This window comes from Myotis lucifugus, unplaced genomic scaffold, assembly GCF_000147115.1.
Source record: "Myotis lucifugus unplaced genomic scaffold, Myoluc2.0 scaffold_502, whole genome shotgun sequence".
NCBI classification, from domain to species: domain Eukaryota; kingdom Metazoa; phylum Chordata; class Mammalia; order Chiroptera; family Vespertilionidae; genus Myotis; species Myotis lucifugus.
In genome coordinates, this window is record NW_005871550.1 from 21,636 (window position 1) to 41,081 (window position 19,446).

General features: G+C 45.2%; 1 protein-coding gene across 1 annotated transcript in view; it reads left to right on the forward strand.

Moving 5' to 3' along the window:
• Positions 1-8,577: 8,577 nt before the first annotated feature.
• Positions 8,578-19,446, forward strand: part of CD44 (CD44 molecule (Indian blood group)) — a gene marked incomplete at its 5' end in the record, with an annotated part of 53,340 nt that continues 42,471 nt past the window's right edge. The window contains 3 exons of the mRNA XM_014446107.2: positions 8,578-8,753; positions 12,575-12,708; positions 18,023-18,091. Coding sequence (XP_014301593.2) covers positions 8,578-8,753; positions 12,575-12,708; positions 18,023-18,091 — 379 coding nt within the window. The remainder of the gene's footprint in view (positions 8,754-12,574; positions 12,709-18,022; positions 18,092-19,446) is intronic.

A 19,446-nucleotide genomic window follows, 5' to 3' on the forward strand; every position in this document is an offset into this window, starting at 1 on the left:
ATGGCAACACGCAGGGGCATACCCTGGGGTTTCTCTCCCTCGGCCATCTTCCTGGAGGCTCGCTCACCAAAAACCACTTGGCCTTTCAGAATCCTGCCCTGAGGTGACAGTTCTGGGGCACATCTTCCTTTGCCAGAAAGACCGTTGGACCCAGGGTGTGGAGTGGGAGCCTGAACAGGCTCTCCCCGCCTTCTCCCCTCCCCCAGGTCCCATCCTGCCAGGAGGAGGCAGGGGGAGGGCTCTGCAGACTGTGAAACAACCGAAGAGCTTCACTGAGTCAGTTGTTGGAGGTCTTGACTGGAGGGCAGAGTGGTGCTGAGAACCCATTGGGCTCTTCTCTGGATCCCTGTTGGTTCCATGTTGGCAGGCAGAGAGGTCAGGGGCTATAGCCGGGCACCAAGGAGTTGGGGTGCATTTCCTTTCTAAGTGCTAAGAGATGACTAGTTCAGTGGAAAGGCACCAGGACATTGTGGAGGAAATTCACTGGGTATGATGGTGTATGACTATTTTCTCTGCTCCTTAAACCCTCACCCACCTCTTGAGCAGCTTCAGCAGTGACTGAGTCTCTCAAGACTCATGGTCTGCATTGAGAAGCCAAAGGCGATTCGGCCACCGAGTGTGATTTTGGCCTCATTCAGACGTAGATGCTGAACAATAGAGCCTTTCTCCAGGAGCCCATCACATGGGCGTCAGGGGATGCAGGCAAGTGCATGGGGGCAGCAGGAAGGCGTGCCAGTCTTCTGGATGGGCGGGCCTGGGTGCCAGTAGGGGCTGGAATAGCTAAGAAGACTCCCAGATGGAAACTTCTGGGCTTCAAAGACCTCCATGGAATAAATGAAAACCAGAATGCTTTCTTTGTCTTGTTACGACAGTGGATTATAACTTGATTGGGAATGGCTTGCTCTGACCTCTTATAAAAGCAGTTCAGTAGTAAGAGCACTAGTCGGGGAGTCAGGAGTTTAGCAACCATGGACCCCTAAGGTCCAGCTTTTCTCAGAACTGGCTGGGGGACCGTGCTCAGTCATTCTGGATTTTGTTTTCTATTGTGTTTCAAGAGAATTGGATTAGAAGCTGTCTGTTGTCCCTCCTGGCTTTAAACACAGATGATCCAATTAGCGATGATGGGAATCAAGAAGAAATTGACTTTTTTCTTTTCCTACTTTGATGAGAATCATACTGTTAGTTTTGTGAGTTGCATAATCTTTTTCAGACATGAACTCAACATATCAGAAGACAGAAACAGAATCCTGGCCTTTTCATGATAAACACTATAAAATTTTTTTTAAGTGGAAAACTCATCAGTGCTTTGGGCTGCCACTGCCCAAGAGGCTTGCGTGCGACAGACTCACAGGAGCTCCATGGAGTCAGTTGCGATCAACCCGAAGTCCCTGCTCCAGATTGGCCTGGTGTCTCAGCTGGGACCGTGAGAGTTCAGATTGGGCAGCAGACATCTCTTAATGTCACCAGGGCACTCTGTGGTCTGGCATCCCAGGCCTGGGCCAACCTGAGCCCTGGGGCCTTCTGTTCACCCTGCCTGACCTTGGCCAGAGCCCTCAGGCTGTGAAGGAAGAAAGAGGTCTAAGCTGTAGCTTGGGCTGGATTCTCGATTCCCAAGGGATCGTGGGAAGAGGACAGGTAGAATCAGAACGAGGTAGCCAGCCCGATGTTGGAGAAAGCAGGTGAACATGGAGAGCTCAAAATCTTCTCCCCAGGGAGAATGTGGCAGTTCCACCAGTGAGGGGAACCTTTCCAAGCTCTTGGGCAAAGGGCCCTGCCCTTTTAAGCCTTATGGTCTGGAATCAAGAGAAATAGAATCTTAAAATAATATTCAACAAGCTCAAATTCCTCTCTCCAGAGCTCTCTTTAAATAAATGCTCACCTTTCCACACTTTAAAAACCATATGGAGTCCTGGCTGGGCTCAGTTGGTTGGAGCATCGTCCCATGCACTGAAAGGTAGGTTCCATTCCCGGTCAGGGCTCATACCCAGGTTGCAGGTTTGCTCCCAGTTGAGGCACATTTGGGAGGCAACCAATCAATGCTTCTCTCTCACCTCTCTCTCTCTCTCTCTCTCTCTCTCTCTCTCTCTCTCTCTATCAAAATCCATTAGAAAAAAATCACATGGAGGATAAGTGGGTTTCCTGTAGTTCTAGCATCTGCCCCATGCCCAATTTAACACTGCAAGGTGATCAGCTGGACTGCCCAGTCTGAAACCCGGGTTCATGGCTTACTAGCTCCGGGTACTCATGTCTTCTCAATGAATCAGTTACCTTCTGTGAAAAATTGGGGCTAATACAAAACATAGAGTTGTGAGAATAAAATGAATTCTTACAAGGAAACTGTTGAAAACCTCATATGGCCTAGAGTAGGTGCTGAGTGCATGCTCGCTGTTGTCATCATGGCATGAGAACTGCACAGTCATTGAGTCATGGGAACTGGCTTTATCCCCATCTTCAAGAAAAACCAACTTCTTCAGGGACCAAATCAGTAGAAAAGAAACATCTAATTCTGCTGCATCCCTCCTGAGATGACAGATAGGGACCAGACACATCTGGGTGGTGCGTGTTGGAAAATAAATTAGTTTATTTTGGACCATCTGGAGAAGTCTGTTTTGGAGATCTGAAGTCTCTGGCACAGTATGATGACAGGTCATCTGCTGGTGGTCCTCCTGTGAGACCCCTATGTCTGGCATCCTCCCTCAGGAGATCTGGCCTCAGAAATGGCCCCGTGATGTGCCCATTGCTGAGAAGACCATTTTTAGAATTTGGACAAAGCCAGTTACAAAACTGAAAGTTGGTCTCTGAAACATTTGTTTCCAGGGAAAACAGCATAGTTTCTCAGAAGCAAATGCTTTTGGTTGAAGAACATATTAAGTGTCCAATAGGGAATTCTCAACAAGGCCCAGCTGGCGATTCTTCAGACATGATGTAGGGAATGGACCTGAGGGGGCTCTCTTTGCACCCCACCCATGTGCTTGCCCTGTCAGGGAAGGAGGAGAAAGAGAACATTCATTCATTCACTTGTTTAACATGTGCCTATTTTATGCACCACTGTGCTGGGTACTGGGGACATGATGATGAAAGAGAGACGTCTGCTGTCATGAAGCCCACAGGGAAGTTCCAAAATTCCGGAATCCTGGAATTTGATTACTGAAGAGACCTTGGAGAGAACAATCCTTGTAATTATGTTTTTGTTTTGTTTTTAATCCTCACTTAAGGACATGCTTAGAGAGAGGAAGAGAGAGAGAGAGAGAGAGAGAGAGAGAGAGAGAGAGAGAGAGAGTAAGAGAGAGAGAGAAACATCAATGTGAGATAGAAACATTGATTGATTGCCTTCTGTGCATGCCCTGACTGGAGATTGAACCCACAACCCAGGTGTGTGTCCTGACCAGGAATACAACTGGCCACCAACTGAGCCACACCAGCCGGGCTCCTTGTAATTCTGTATGTGTTTGTGTCACAGACTTCTTTGAGAAACTAATGAGATCCCAAGGATGTTGTTCCCATTAAAACACCTACACACACACACTCAGAAGCACACATGCACATACTGTATATGTACACACAAATTTTGCATATAATTTCACAGTGGTATAGATCCCCTGAAAATCAGCGTGTAGATTCCAGGTTGAAAACTTCCATGGCTAGCCAGCTGTGTGACACCCCACCCCACCCCATCCCCACTCACCTCTCAGGAGAGTTTGGGAAGATGTGGGTAATGGCAAGTTGGGTGAAAATTACACAGCGCTGTACTCCCAGCAGATCCTGTGATTTTTCTACTACTCAGGAAACAACTGGGGTAAAACCAAGAAACTGTTCGTCTCAGGCCCTGGAATTTAGGCAAAGTTTGGAAACGAGGTGGGGTGATTTTACTAAAGAAACCTATTTCCCTTGATCTGAGGCTGGTGGAAAAGAAAGTTAAGATTAGTGGTGTCATGGGTCAGCTATGGCTTATCCAAGTGAGAATGACTTTACCCAGAACCTGCCATAATCGGCAGCATAGCACAGAGGTTAGAATCCTGAACTACCAACCTTCCTGTGAGTTTGGTGCCAGATTAGGTTAAACAATAGACACTCTTAGAGAGCTCCTTTTTGAAATCTTCCTAAAAGCTCACACTGATAAACCTCTTCCCATGTTGGTGGGCCCCGTGACCCCTCTGTCCTCTTGGCCACCCTAACAGTCCGGGTGGCATTTCTCCCTCCAGAGAGGCTCCACCCTGAATCTAAAAGTGGCCTCAACCCATTGATGTTGCCCTTTGGGTGTCTCAGAGGGAGGAACTTGGGACTGTTCATTTATTACATGATACAGGAGATTTATTGGAGACCAGAGGGCTCAACGGAAAACGTTCTTGATTTATTTCCAGTTGGAAAGGCTTGTTTGAAAGACACATCAGCCAGTTGCTATTAGCCTCTTGAGTCACAGCAGATCCCTAATCACAGGGGCCTCTGTTTCTCAGGAGAGGCGTACAGACATCTCAGGAGTCCTGCGTGTCTGCAGGGTTTGCAGCGTGGCCAGTACCATTGCCACAGACACGGGCTCGCCAGTCCATGGCTACTCACGCCTCAGCCTTGCTCTAACTTTACTTAGAAACTGCTATGGAATATTAGCAGCCATACATTGGGGGTGCTGAGAGGCCATAACCAGTTCCTTAAATCAAGTGTACAGTTAAGTAGTGGATAAGCCTGTGGACTCTTGGTGCCAGACTGGCTGGATTTGAATCCCAGCTCTATCATTGCCAGCTCTGGGAACCTGGGCATGTTTCCCCCCTCTCTGTGCCTCAGTCTCTGTATCTGGAAAGTGGAGATAATAATGGTACCCATTTCCTAGGGTTGTTTTAAGGGTAAAATGAGTCAGTCCTTATAAAGTGCTTAGAATAGTGCCCAGCATGTACATAATAAACACACAAGATGTATTTATTGTGTTATTGCCATTGGTACTATTAACAATACCCTTTGGGGTAAGAATTTTGGTTTGCATAAGTGTTAAGGAAGCCCATTGGGAAGTCATCATAAGTTATCAGGACTGGAAGGACACTCAGCCCTGAAGGTCTGGTCCCTTTTAATGTACGAAGGACCCAGAGGGAAGGAACTGTCAACACTCATGGGCTAGTTGACCTGAAATGAAGTTTTGGCACCATCTTTGCAATTCCAGATGGCCGAATGCCGTCAGGATTAAGAGTTGGACTTTTTCATGAGATTAAGATAAGTGTAGGCTGTGGAATTTTCACATTTGCATAGAATCTCTTCATTCATTTGGCAGCCCTTGGCTGATGCCTACTGTCTGTCAGACCTTGTTTAAACCTGGGGCTGAAGATTAAGTTTACCTGTTTCTTCCTGTCCTGGCTGAGCAGAGTACACACAACCACACACCACTACTTGCATACACACATATAGACACACTCACACAATGCATGCGGGTGTTGTCTGTCAAGTTACATTGGCTGTGGCACGAAGGGTTTTATTCTAAAGTCTCAACCTGAATTGGTTCCTGTTGCATTTGCATATCTGTGTGCCAGGTAGCAAACTAGAATCTATTTTAATAAGACAGAAACTGCCATGGAGCGCCAAACCACCGCCACGCCTCCGCCTTTCTTTTTAACCGGGGAGTGAGAGCTGCCGCCTGGCTGAGCACGGACAGGCAGTGGGCCTCTCCTGCCATCTACTGAAGTCTCCCCTCCCAGCCTCGCCTCCAAGAAGCGAATGGGGACGCTTTGTTTTTCCTTGATGGGCTAGACAAGGAGAGCCCCCGAAAGGGCTGCCACCCAGTGTGACAGGTTCCCTTTGCTAAGATTGGCCAACAGACGCCAAAGCTGAAAAACAAACAGTATTTCAAAAGGGCCTTGTGCGGTTCCCTCTTCTCTGCTCCTTTTGCTTCATCAGCTACGTGCTGTGTGACTGGCTAAGGGGGACACCGTTACAGACAAAAAGGAATGAATCTCACACCAAAACAGATGTTCTCCATTTCTCCTACTTCTGAAGTTTTTTAAAGCACCTCCATGCTCATGATGCAAACAAAGGCAAGGAACACCAGTTGAGATAGGCTTTACTACTATGTCTTTTCAAAGCGTCATTGCTTGTTTCTTCTCTCACTGTTTTCCGAGTCAGGAAAGGGCATACAGAAGTTTAATGGTTCACTTGTCACCACACTTTGCATTTGTCTGACACTGTTTTCTAGGGGTGGGAACCTGCTTCCTGCTCAGAAAGGAGAGAGTCCTTGTTGCCTGTACAGCTCAATCATACTGACCCTCTCTCTGCTCTCATGTCCCAATAGCGTAGGGTTCCTCTCTCCTTCAGAGCGAAATATTGTTCTAATAACACAAGATCCTAGGGCAAGTGGCAAGGTGGTTTCGAACATGAGTTTGATATCTAAACAGACCTAAGATGAAATTCCAGCTCTGCCACTTAATAGCTGGGAAAGTTGCTTACTTTTTCTGAGCTTTAGTTTTTCCACCTATAAGTAATATGTACAGATATACATTAAAAACACTCCCCCCCCCCCCCCGCCAGGGTTCTCGGAAGCTGATGCAACACAGAACCCCAGAGGTTCCGGGTACCCAGGGACAATGCAGTAGTGGGCTTCCCCTACCTGGGCTATTGGCTCAGAGTATAGAACAAAGCACCTGAGATTCTGGAAAGTGACTACAGGCTTGAGACGGAAATCCTCACTTCCTTGGGCAACTCAGTTCTCTGAGTCTCAATGTTCTTGCTGATTAATATGCAGAATCTTCCTGATGATCTGCAGACCTGCACACATGATAGAGAGATTTTGAGTTAAAGCCAGATCTGTAGGAATCCAGACCTTGCTCGTAACTAACATATTGATGGCACAAGGTCCACCAGTCCCCAAGGAACTGTCGGCAAGAGTCCAAGAGTCCTCCTGTCTTGGAGGCTCAAGGAAGTGCTCAGGAGGAATTAGGCTTCACCAGGACGGTGTCGATAACGTAACCTTTCGGTGTTGGAGCTCACTCAAGTGCACACTGGGATAACAGTTCCAGAAAAATAATGAGTTTTCAATGAAGGCCTTTTCAGCCTTTTGAGATTGTTACAGAGGATCCTATGGAACCAGAGGATCGTTCAGCTCCTTATTGAGATTTCAGATTAATATCTGCAAAACTCCCAGAAGTCCTTGGCTCAGATCACTTTCACCAACGAATAGCAGTTAGGTTTCGTAGGGGATGTCTTGGGAGCAAACATCAGGCCTCGACCTATCTGTCAAGATGTTACAAGTGTGTTTTTGAAGATGTTTTAATGAGTCGTTCATTCATTCAACAATATTCGTTGAGCATCCCCTCTCTGTCAGGTACTGTTGTGGGCATTAGAACACAGCTGTAAACCGGTGGAAGGCCTTTCCTTTTTTTTTGGAGCTTCCATCTCAGAAAGGGCAAATGGATAATAACCAAACGCACAAATAAATAAACACGTTGCTGTGAAGACACAAACGCCAGGTGAGGTGAGGGAGGCGCCGCGAGTTGGATTAGAGTGTTCAGGGAAGGACGCTAAGAGGTGATGTGGAGTTGACAAACAAGAATGGGATAATCCGAGGACAGAACATTCCAGACAGAGGGAAAGGCAGATGTAAATGTTGGAAGGTGGGAAAGGGCCCAGAATGCCCAAAGGAACTGAAGGGAAGCTCTGTACCTGGAGCAGAGCGAGCTACTTAGTTTGGAGAGGGAGATAGGAGCCAGAACACGTAGATCTTATCAGCAGATAAGATCTTATTCTGGGTGGAGCCGGAAGCCAGTGGAGATTCTAAGCAAGGGAGCAAGACCACATGATTGTGGGAAAATGCACGTAATATAAGATTAAGTGGGGAGAAAAGACTCCCAAATCTAAAATTGTATATTTAGTATTATTTTTAACTAGAAACACACATACACATATCAGAAAACAAACTAAAAGAAGATTCAACAAAATGTTTAAAATGTTAGCCATGCATTCTTAGTGGTGGACTGGCTTTTCCTTCCTTCCTTTCCAGAATTTTGTAAGTTTTCAACAAGTTTGTATTGCTTTAATAATCAGACATAAGTCATGTGCTTTTTATTTTTACTTACTCATTCACCTATTGAGGGACATCTTGGTCGATTGTAAAGTTTGGCAATTGTGAACAAACAGCTGTGTGTAGGTTTTTGTGTAGACATAAGTTCTCAACTCCTTTGTGGAACTACCCAGCAGTGTCATCGCTGAATCAAATAGTAAGAGAATGCTTCGTTTTGTAAGAAACCGTCAAATGGCCTTTTAAAGTGGCAGTGCCATTAGAGACAAACGGAGGCTTATTCAACATTTTACGAGTTTGTTTGAGCAAAATTCGATTTCAAGCAAGCAGCGCCAAACCCAACGTGGTTAGCTGCACTCCCAATCATATGCTTTTAAAGGAGTTTGTTGTGCAGCAATTGATGGAGAGGAAGTCGGAGTGATGGGACTTAATTGTGTCTTAGCTCAGATTTGAGCCAAGTGTGATGGTGCTTTGGAATGTTGGAGCAGTAGAGAAGTTTATTTGGCTTTTTGAACGAGGCTGCTCAAAAACAAACTTCTTACCCCTCCCTCATTATGTATGCAAACGAATATTAACATTTCTTGTTTCATCCCATAGATTTGAATGTAACCTGCCGGTACGCAGGCGTATTCCATGTGGAGAAAAATGGTCGCTACAGCATCTCACGGACTGAGGCAGCTGACCTCTGCAAGGCTTTCGATTGCACCCTGCCCACCATGGCCCAGATGGAGGAAGCCTGGCGAGCGGGGTTTGAGACCTGCAGGTGAGAGCCCACTGAGAGCACTGGCTGCCTTGGCCGAGGGGGTGGGGCTTAGCACCGGGAAGGCTCCTCCCTGGTATCTGATTGGATGATTGCCTATTGGCCTCACCTATTAATTTGGCACGTCAATCTGGAACTTGCCTGACAGTGGAAATTTAAAGCCCTCTAAAGACACCCTTGTAAATGATAGCGGGGCTGCCCAGAGGAGGCCATTAAGGGTCAACAGCCAGAATCCTAATGCCTGCCGTGCTTCCACATGGCGCTCTCCTAGCTTTGAAGAAACGTGCAATATTATTGTCGGAACCACAAGAAAACGTAAACCAAATAACAGGGATTAAAATAAATATGTGCCTGGCGGAGTCTAGGCCCTGCAGACTTGGCTTAAAGCAGATTTTTCAAACAACCTTCTCTTTCTGTTTGTTTCTTTATTCTCTTCTATGTTGCTTTAGTTTGAGAGGGTTGAAAAAGGGGGGGGGGCATGAAAATTATTAAGACAAATTACTAGCGACTGGGAAAGAATGGAGGGACTCACTCAGGAGGGCCTCCTGAGAGGCTTCTGTGGAGACCACGTGCTCCGTGGAGCTTTCCTCAAACCCTCGGTCGAGGGGTGCACTTTAAGAGCAAGCTGTGGTGAAGGCCACAGTGAAGTGTATGCTTTGGTTGGTCTTCACTAGACACACTCTAAGTCATCTGAACAACTGCTCGGTTTCCATCCCAGTCCACCGCTACCCCTTCTGTGCTTTTGCAATGGAATGACACCAGGAACATTCAATACATCAATCTCCGCTCTTGGTTAGAGAGTAAGAGACCCACTTTATGAGCGGTAGCGGAGGCTCTTGCTCAAAAGGAAAACCTTTATGTCTTAAACAGTAACTTGCAGCAATCTACATTTCAAGTGCTCAACTAGCCACAAATGGCTAGTGGCTCCTGTATGGGACAACATTGATTACAGGCTGTGTCCGTGATCACAGACAGTTGTATTGCGCAGCATTGCTCCAAAGCAGAGAGCGGCTGTAGAAGACATCTGTATGCATTCAGAGATACGTTGGCGAGAGCATGAAAGGAGCAGAGAAAGGGAGCTAGCTCTGCTGGCTGCTCACCCTGCGCTGTGGTCTGCAATGAAGGAAGACCGGTTAGCACATCCATTGATTCTATTCCCAAGACTAATTGTTTAACCAGGGCTGGGACTAGGTCAGCTAGAGAAATCCACTAAGGGAGTGGATTTAGTGAGCTGAATTTTGATTGTGAAATGCAGACAAGGCCTACTTACAAAATACAGACATGTTCTCCTAGGCCAGTGGTTCTCAACCTTCTGGCCCTTTAAATACAGTTCCTCATGTTGTGACCCAACCATAAAATTATTTTCGTTGCTACTTCATTACGGTCATGTTGTTACTGTTATGAATCGTAATGTAAATATCTGCTATGCAGGATGGTCTTAGGCGACCCCTGTGAAAGGGTCGTTCAACCCCCAAAGGGGCCGTGACCCACAGGTTGAGAACTGCTGTCCTAGGCTGAAAAAGAGGGAAGTTATTACTCTTTCCACTGCCCATCAGTGAGCGCACAGATGCTGGGCACTTGCCCACAACCCCTCACTTAACCCTCGAAGGGCACCACGGTAGATTATATTACCCTACTTATGCGTGAAGCAACAAAAGCTCAGAGAAGTTCCCCAGCTCGCCCTGGGCCAAATCACTGGCATGGGGAGGAGTCCAGATTCAGGTCCTACTTCGCCTGAGCCCAGGGCAAGTTTTTAATGATCAAACCCCAAGGAAGGACTGAGAGCAAAGGGGAGATGCAGGTATGATGCACGGATGTGCTGAGTATTTCTTTTCTCTCTGTGAACAGCAACCTACTCATGCAATATACACACATGTAAATGTTAATATCCCCAAATGTACAGTGTGACACCAAAACTGGACGTGACACACAAAACCGGCCGTCAACGTGATGTGGCAAAAACTCAAGGATAACTTAACAAGGGAATGTAGGTTCTAGGTCAGTGGTTCTCAACCTTCTAATGCCGCAACCCTTTAATACAGTTCCTCATGTTGTGGTGACCCCCAACCATAAAATTATTTTTGTTGCTACTTCATAACTGTAATTTTGCTTCTGTTATGAATCGTCATGTAAATATCTGATATGCAGGATGTATTTTCATTGTTACAAATTGAACATAATGAAAGCATAGTGATTAATCACAAAAACAATATGTAATTATATATGTGTTTTCCGATGGTCTTAGGCGATCCCTGTGAAAGGGTCGTTCGACCCCCAAAGGGGTCGCGACCCACAGGTTGAGAACCGCTGTTCTAGATTGTCAGTGTACAACAGACTTGGTGCATGCAGTAAGGGTGGGATGGGAGTAGGCTCACTGGGTATTATCATTTAAAAAAGAAAAAGAGAGACACTATGTCAAAGAAATCTATGGTTCCACCCATAGCTGAAAGTGAGCATTGCAAAACTCATTTCCATAATTTCACTTAGGTAGCAATGAATCAGCTATGTGCCATAGCACAGATGGCAAAGTCTCAGGCTATGAGAAAACCGTAGCTGTCTGCCCCACCCTGATTAGTAGCAATTCTCAGATATATGGAAACTTACTGACATTTAATTGCGACCCCTCCCCCCACCAAGCTAAGGAGTCTTTGGAGAAACCAGTCTGTCTGTTTAGATGAGGAATTAGTCATGCAAGCTGCAATTGCAACATAGACTTAATGAGTTCTATGTGCTTGGAAATTTCAAACTCACAGCCATTTCCACGGGTCTTGCAGGGTCATGCACTATTGTTGCTACCATCAGGAGAGATTAGAAGGATAAAGGCTGTGCCTTAGCTTTGCATTTTTCAAAAAACCTGCTGGATTTAGCTTCTCCTTCTCTGCCTTTCCCCTGCTACCACCTCATCCCTTGCAAATTTTTTGTTTGAGGCATTTATATCCCAGAGAAATTGTGCAGTGAGTAGCCACCATGATGCTGATGGAAGAGGCTGGGTGCTGTATGTTTTATCTGAAAGGGTCTCCAGCTCCAACATGCTCCCAGAAATACCTTGGGGGAGGGGGATGCAGAGCGGTTTAAATGCTTCTCTGGCTGTGATGCTTCTGGAAAATTCCTGAGCTAAATGAGGCATTGCTATCTACTGACTTAATCGCTGTTACTCCTATTTTAATGACGGTCAATTTACTTCCCCTGGCAATGAAATTCTGCCTGGGATGCTCATGAGGCGAATCGCTCATGTATCTGGCATATGAACAAGCCTTCGTGTGGAGAGTAACGGAGTTTGGAATGAAGAGATCACAGGAAAAGGCGAGACGAAGAGAGAAGCGTGGGGATGGGAAATGAGGCAGATTTGACATTTGTGGGATGAAGTGATCAGCCACCTAATTCTATCCTAAGGGAGCTGGTCATTTTATGCATTTTCTGAAAAAGTATGAAAGTCATGGGGAGCCACCGTGGATCCACATCATAAAGTGGTCATTCTTTTCTCTTCTGTGACTTGGACTTCCTTCTGCTTGTCTAAACTGACTTGACCACAACTTTTATTTGAAACTATTTTCTTTCACGAATCTCTTTAAAAAAAAAAAAAGAAAAAAGAAAAGCTTTATAGAGCCCTAAATGAAATCACTTTGTTTCTATCAGCCTTGATCCCTCTCACGCTCCCTCTGCTGTTATTTTTGGATTTCACATAACTCACTGGCTGAAACCTTAAACATCTCTTCAGGGTGAGTTGAATGAAGCGTTGCGCTGCATGACATGTCATTTGATGGCATGGGATGAAATACCGTCACGGCCTCGCAGGTGGCTAACCGCTGCTGTTTCTTTTGCAGGTACGGGTTCATAGAAGGGCACGTGGTGATTCCCCGCATCCACCCCAACCCCATCTGTGCCGCAAACCACACAGGGGTGTACATTCTCACCTCCAACACCTCCCAGTATGACACCTACTGCTACAATGCTTCAGGTTGGTTCCAAGGGGATTGCCTTTGTGTTTGGGATCGCTTTTGGCAGGCAAGCCCATGGCAGCGTGGCCAAGAGCGGTTCAATCTGGGCTTGCGTGGGGGGTTCACGGAGCTTCCAGATGTTCAAGGAACATCTGCAGCAGAGAGAAAATTCTTGTCTATAGGGTGCTTGCCTGCTAAACTGGGGAGGCCAACAGTAAGCTAGTAAATATGACATACCTTCTATGAAGCCAGGGAGAGACAAGAGCTGTAAAAAGGAAGGCAGAGCAAGAGGCTTCAGAGTGCTAGGGGAGCTTTCTTCCGAGAAGGTGGTCAGGGAAAGAGCCTCTGAGGAGGCTCGTCTAGAAGAAACCCTGCGTGAAATGCGGGAGGGAGCCAAGAGCAGAGCGGGTAGCCGGTGCAAAGCCAGGCAGCGTGCGGGAGCATCATGGCCTGTTCCGGAACAGCAGGGAGGCCAGGCGATCAGAGGAGAGAATGCCAAGGAATGAAGTCAGAGAGGGAAGCAGGCGCCAGATCACCTAAGGCCTTGTAGGCCACGGTTGAGAGTTTGGGTTTTGTTCTCAGTGTGATGGGAAGTCACTGCAGGGTTTTTAAGATGGTGGGGTTACATGAATCCAAGGACAGCGTGGGAGTACAAAGCAACTGGCTTAGCTTAGAGGTATTGATCATATGTTGGGGCTGGAGAGAAGGTTGGGAGGACATACGGGTACGCCTTTGACCTTGTCGAGTGTCCCTACCTACCCAAGAGTTGGGAGCCTGACAACTAGAGAATAAGGAAACAACCTTAAGATGTGCATGCCGGGCTGCTGGCTAGGCCCCTCCCTGTCTAAGGGGCTTGCTTCCAACTACTGGCCTAAAAATACAAGTTTGCAAGTTTAATTCAGGCCCCAGCAACACTAAAGATTTCTTTGCATCATGAATCTTCAGGGTCTTTTGAGAAGGGTCAAACCCATAAATGTCAATGTTTTGAATGCCAACAATCAAATGTCTTCCTTCTCAAACCGAGCCTCTGTTCCCCCCAAAAGGTTTGAGGTTGTGTAAAGGGGATGATAAAGACACCAGGTAAACTTGACACTTCTACCTGGCGTGCCAGTTTTCCTTTAAGACAGGAAGGGCAGACTTCCTGTCTTTAATTAGCTGGCAAGTGACTGAAGACATTTCAGTATGAGACAAACACAGATATTGTTAGATAATGACTTAAGGCATTATTTTTATGAGACAAACACAGATTTTATATATGGTAGTAGAATATAAAATCTGCATGGCTTTTTAAGCTACAGTAGGGACATCAAAGAAATTGTGGGATTACATCAGTAGCTTTAGACCACCCACTGTTACATGAGCAGTAGGGATCAGAGTGAGAATTCAGAGGGGTAATCTAGAGTTTAGGAGAAAGAGAAATTACCAGGGCTGGTTAGTTGAAATGGAGTGTCCAAAAATGTTACAGGTCACTAACCCTATGGAGGAACATTCAAAATTAGGAGAAAAATGTACACTATTTACTCCTCCCCTGTCATATGAACAAAGAACACAAAAGGCATTTGACCAAAAGGAGGCTAGTCCAACTGAGGGGACACAGTACATGGCCCATACCCAGGTCCCATAACCATACTCAGAATGTCCATTCTAATGACATGAGAATGAGAAAAACCCCATGCAAATAATGAGGAAATAGACACAGAGCCACATGTGGTCTAGCTAGCTTATCTTAGTGCCAGAGCTCATGGGAGAGTTGGGAAGACTGTGCTTTAGGTGAGGGGGATGACCCTATGGAAAAGGGCTAGCACCAGACTGCATACCTTAGAGCAGTGGTTCTCAACCTTCTTAATGCCGCGACCTTTTAATACAGTTCCTCATGTTGTGGTGACCCCCAACCATAAAATTATTTTCGTTGCTACTTCATAACTGTAATTTTGCTACTGTTATGAATCGTCATGTAAATATCTGATATGCGGGATGTATTTTCATTGTTACAAATTGAACATAATGAAAGTATAGTGATTAATCATAAAAACAATATGTAATTATATATGTGTTCTCTGATGGTCTTAGGCGACCCCTGTGAAAGGGTCGTTCGACCCCCAAAGGGGTCACGACCCACAGGTTGAGAACCGCTGCCTTAGAGTATCTGGGTTCTGCCTGCTCTGTCTCCTACTGAGCTGTGTTGAGTGAATGTCTGCAATAAATTATGCTGTTGCATATCCACGTTGTCTCACCTGATTTACAAGTTGCTGTCACTTGCTGAAAAGAACCTTAATTCAAAAAGGTAGAAGCTCACCTTGTTTTATTGCCTGGAAATGAAGTCAGCTAGACAAGTTACTACGGAGACTTTTCTCCCTGTCCTTATTTTTGCCCGAGAGATTGGGCCTGTCCTCAGAGAAGTGAGTGAAGAGTACTGTTCACTTTCCTCCTCTCTGGGGGGTGAAAAGTTGAGAAGTCCTGGGGGTGTACTGCATAGCAAAGTGGCTGTCTTAAAGTCGTGAAATTCAGAGTGACATTTATCTTTTTCTCCTTTCCAAATTTACTCAATATGAGTAGGCTGCTTTTGTAAGTTTTTCTTGAAGTTTTTAAGTCTGTTGGTTGATCGGCTATGTGCGCTCAGTACTGTGCCGGGCAGAGTGGAATGAGAAAGAGCAGGGGACCATATTTCTTATCTTGAGAGTTAATCTTGTTGAAGCAACAAAGACAAAAAGTGAAGGCGGTAAGAAGAATGTTTATCTAAAGATAAACGGCTTTCATTAAACTGTCTTGGCTGAGAGTCAGATGATGGGGATATTAAGTGAGCTACAGATCTTGATAACCTCCGCACAATGTGACGGATCTCAGTGGAAACATCCTTGCATCCAACTCAGCCTGAGAACTACCAGCAGGACCCAGTGATGCGCTCCACGCCCCTCCCCCGGCAAACTGGTCGCAGGGACCAAAGCCAGCTCAATCTTAGCAGATAGCTTCTGCATGCTTACAATTTCAGCAATGTTTTTATAAAACACAGCCTGTGGTTTCCAAATGAAAATAAGGCAGACCCTGCAAAGGCTTGGTGATTTTTATTGCCTCATCTGTCAGCGAGAAGGCCCAGCATGAGCCTGGTGGCTTCTGTGTAAACAACAGAGGAACTCACTTGAATGAGTTCATTTTTAAAGTTGGCTTTGAATAAAACGCCTCGCTTTTGAAGGAGAAATTTAGGGAAGATTCTATGTTTACTTGTGTATTCACTCACTCATTTATTGAACAAATATTTATTGGATACCTAGAATGTATCAGGCATTGAGGAAGGAATCTTTCTATCTGGGGCCGAGTGGTGGGCTAGACTGAATAGTTAACCATTTCCTTGGCTGTTTTTGGTGCAGTGGAGGCAAGGTTTTGAGATGCAGCCCACCAGGAAGCTCACCTCAGAGTCTTTCTAACAAATCTTTAGGTTCAGGAAGCCCCCACCAGGCCTGTTTCTCCCAGCAACACAATGCTCATTAAACAGAATGAAAGGCCTTCTAATGAGGCCCTGCTGTCTGACACGGGAGCATGAATGTGTTGATTGCACATTTGGGTCACCATCCTGCCAGCGTGCCTGCCAGATTTGATGTTCTTCATAAGAGTTAAGGTGAATTGGAGCATGAAGGGGGTCCATTTGAACAAATGCTCTAATCATTTACAAAACTCTCTTAGAGTTTTTGACATCATGCCCCCTTCTATTACAACTTAACTCCTAGAAATTCCCAGTGTAACCTGCAGTTATGTTTGAATTTGGGGGGAGGGGGGTGTTCTTCCATTCCTGCCATTAAGAAGTCATAATCCAAGGTCAGATTCTGGGCCTGTATAATGTAACAATGTCAGAAGCAGGTCACAGGTCAGGCCAGTTCTGGTGGTGTGTCCCCCCCGTCCCCCCCCCCCACCCCGTCCCCCCCCACCCCCCCCCGCCCCAGGCAGACTGGGTAGATGCTCTTCAACATCACCTAGAGCGACTATTTGCCCTGATTCTTAAATGAGGGATTTATTGGAAAAATATTTTGAAAACTATAAAAATCTAAAGAATGTTAATTATTATTGCCCTTCATGATCTTGTGAATTCCTCAAAAGCAGGGACAAGAACATTTTTTTTGGCTTCCTTTTTATTATGTGTTAAGTAAATACCTAAAATAATGAATACATGGACTGATTTATCTGGAGCTGCCTTTAATTATTTCTCATGGCATTGCCATTCAGGGTTTATCTAAATGTTTTTTGACCTGTTTATATTTGCGGACTATTTGGGGGTTTCCATCTTAGGTGTGTTTACTAGAAGAATGGACTTTTTTTCCGTTTTCATTCATTCAACAAATATTTGAGCCCCTCTCTGCCCCCATAAATATCCTGGCCAAGACAGATGAGGTTCCTACTCATCTTGAGGAGCTTAAATATTTCTATGGAGGTGGGTGTGCAGCAGGTGGTAGGGCTTGGGAGCTGTGCCATGAGCAGTCATCCAGGAAAATGAACATGATAATTTTAGGTAGCGGTAGAGGGAGAAATGAGAGCAGACCAGGTGTGATGGTGACAGGCATGGGGGAGAGTTGAGGGCCTAGTTTACATTGGATGGTGAGGAATGTACTTCCCAAGGAGGCAACTTTCTCTTTGAAGAGTCTCTCTTCTGAGAAATCTTTGAATCAGCCTTTGCAAGAAGGGCTTTTCCTAAAACTTGCTGCCCTTTAGTTTCACTATGAGGCCAAAGAAATAGGCAGGTAAAGGACATCCCTTTATCTATGGGAAAAGATCTCCTAGGAACTGGGAAGCAACCAATCCCTGTTTTGTTCAACTTGTGTTTTTGTTTAATGTTATGATACCAAGTGGTGTATGGCAGGACACTTAAAATATTTGTGATAATGGCCTTCCTTGTGATAGCAATCTGCCTGCCTGCCTCCATTCACCCATCCATCCAACCAACCATCCATCCATCCATCCATCCATTCCTTTCTTCCTTACTCTTTGCTGACAAGCAACTCTAACGTGTGCTTCATTAGAGAAAGACCATGCCTATCTTATTCATTGTTGTACCCCCAGCCTTCCACAATGCCTGATATAGAACATATGTATTTGTTAATGAATGAATTTGTTGGGATGGGAAGAATAACAAGTGAGCTTCCAAAAAAATGTGTAAAGCAAAATAAAAATGCAAAATGCATCACAAAGGCCAGAGAAGTTCCCAGGAGACTTAACCAAATTTCAGAAAAGGAAAATATTTGCAATAAGTTATAATGAAACTCCATACTAATTAACTAAAAGAAATGGGAATTGATTTTGCTCATACTTTTTGGAGTTCTCACGCCTTTTTTCTTTTTTACCTCATAGCACCGCAAGGAGAAGATTGTACCGCAATCACAAACCTGACCAATGCCTTTGAAGGAGAGGTATCCATAAGTACGTATCTCTTCTAACTTTGGTTGCCTTTCCTTGTTCTTGGGAAAGGGATCAAGTGCATTTTCAATGTTTTATATTTGACTAGAATAGCAGTCATTTCCCTAAGGCTTCTTCCTTCCTCTTTTTCTTCGATGGCTTAAAACTTCTATCTGGTTTACCCAGTGCACTGTTTCTCAAACTTCAGTCATTTGAAAACCACTCTCACTTTTTTGGGGCACTTCTATGTACACAGCACTATTATTGATTTTTTGTTGTTGTTTGTTTTTTCATTTAATTGACCCATTATTTTCTACTTAGAATGATTAAAACACACACATATACACACATACACACTGCAAATGAAAGGCCAGCATCCCTGGACATCATTAGAAGGTACCCTTAAAAATAAATTTTAATGTAGGGGAAATTAAATAATGTTCTTAAATTCTAGCAGCTGAAGGCTCCGAGCTATGTTCTCTCTCACAGAGGGGGATTATTAAGAGGTAGGATAGAGACATTCTAGCCCCCACGATTTTGTGTTTGATTTAACTGGAGTATTGAAAGATAATTATAAAGGGTATAAACTTCCTGATATGTGATTCAACATTATGTGAAGTGATCCCCAGACGTAGACATCTGGCACTGTAGAAAACAGTGTCCCAAACAAAACTTTCAAAGAGGTCGACTTGTTATCTCTGATCTTATTGCCTCTGAACCTCACTTCTTGAGAAGTATGACAGTGCTGAGGAGGCCTGATGTCTGCCTGCTAAGAGCCAGACCTCTCAGTGTGCCTAGGAATAGTGGTGACAGTGGCAGGGGGGCGAGAATCTTCCTGGACCACACAAATCCAGCCCCCACTGTTATGGAGGGATTTGTCCCTGGCCTGTGCCTTGCACTAGGAAGTGGAGGCCTGCGGTGTGAGATGTGCTGTCTCAGTCATGCCTGGTGCGGAATCCCAGTACCTTACTACCTGGGCGGACTTAGAGGAGCGACTTCCTTTTCTGAGCCTCCATTTCTCATCTGGGTAATGAAACAACATATGTGACTTTTCCCCCTGAGAATTAAGAGAAAGCATATGTCTAATGCATGCCTGGTCCATAGTAGATGCTCAATAAATGTCCCACTTCCTTGGTCCCCACAGATGTCTTCTGAAGTCCAGACCTGTGCAACTTTGGTCATATTTCCTCATCAGATTCTCATCTGCAGAGATTATCAGGGTGACCGAGACTTTGGAATGTTTTTAAATTTACGTTTTATGAATAGTTCCACTTGGGTAAGCTAGATAGGTGGACAAAAGAAATCTTCAGACCTTCCAGTGCAATACAGCAGAAAATAACTTCAGATAAATGCACACTTGGGCAGTGAGTAGCCTGGGT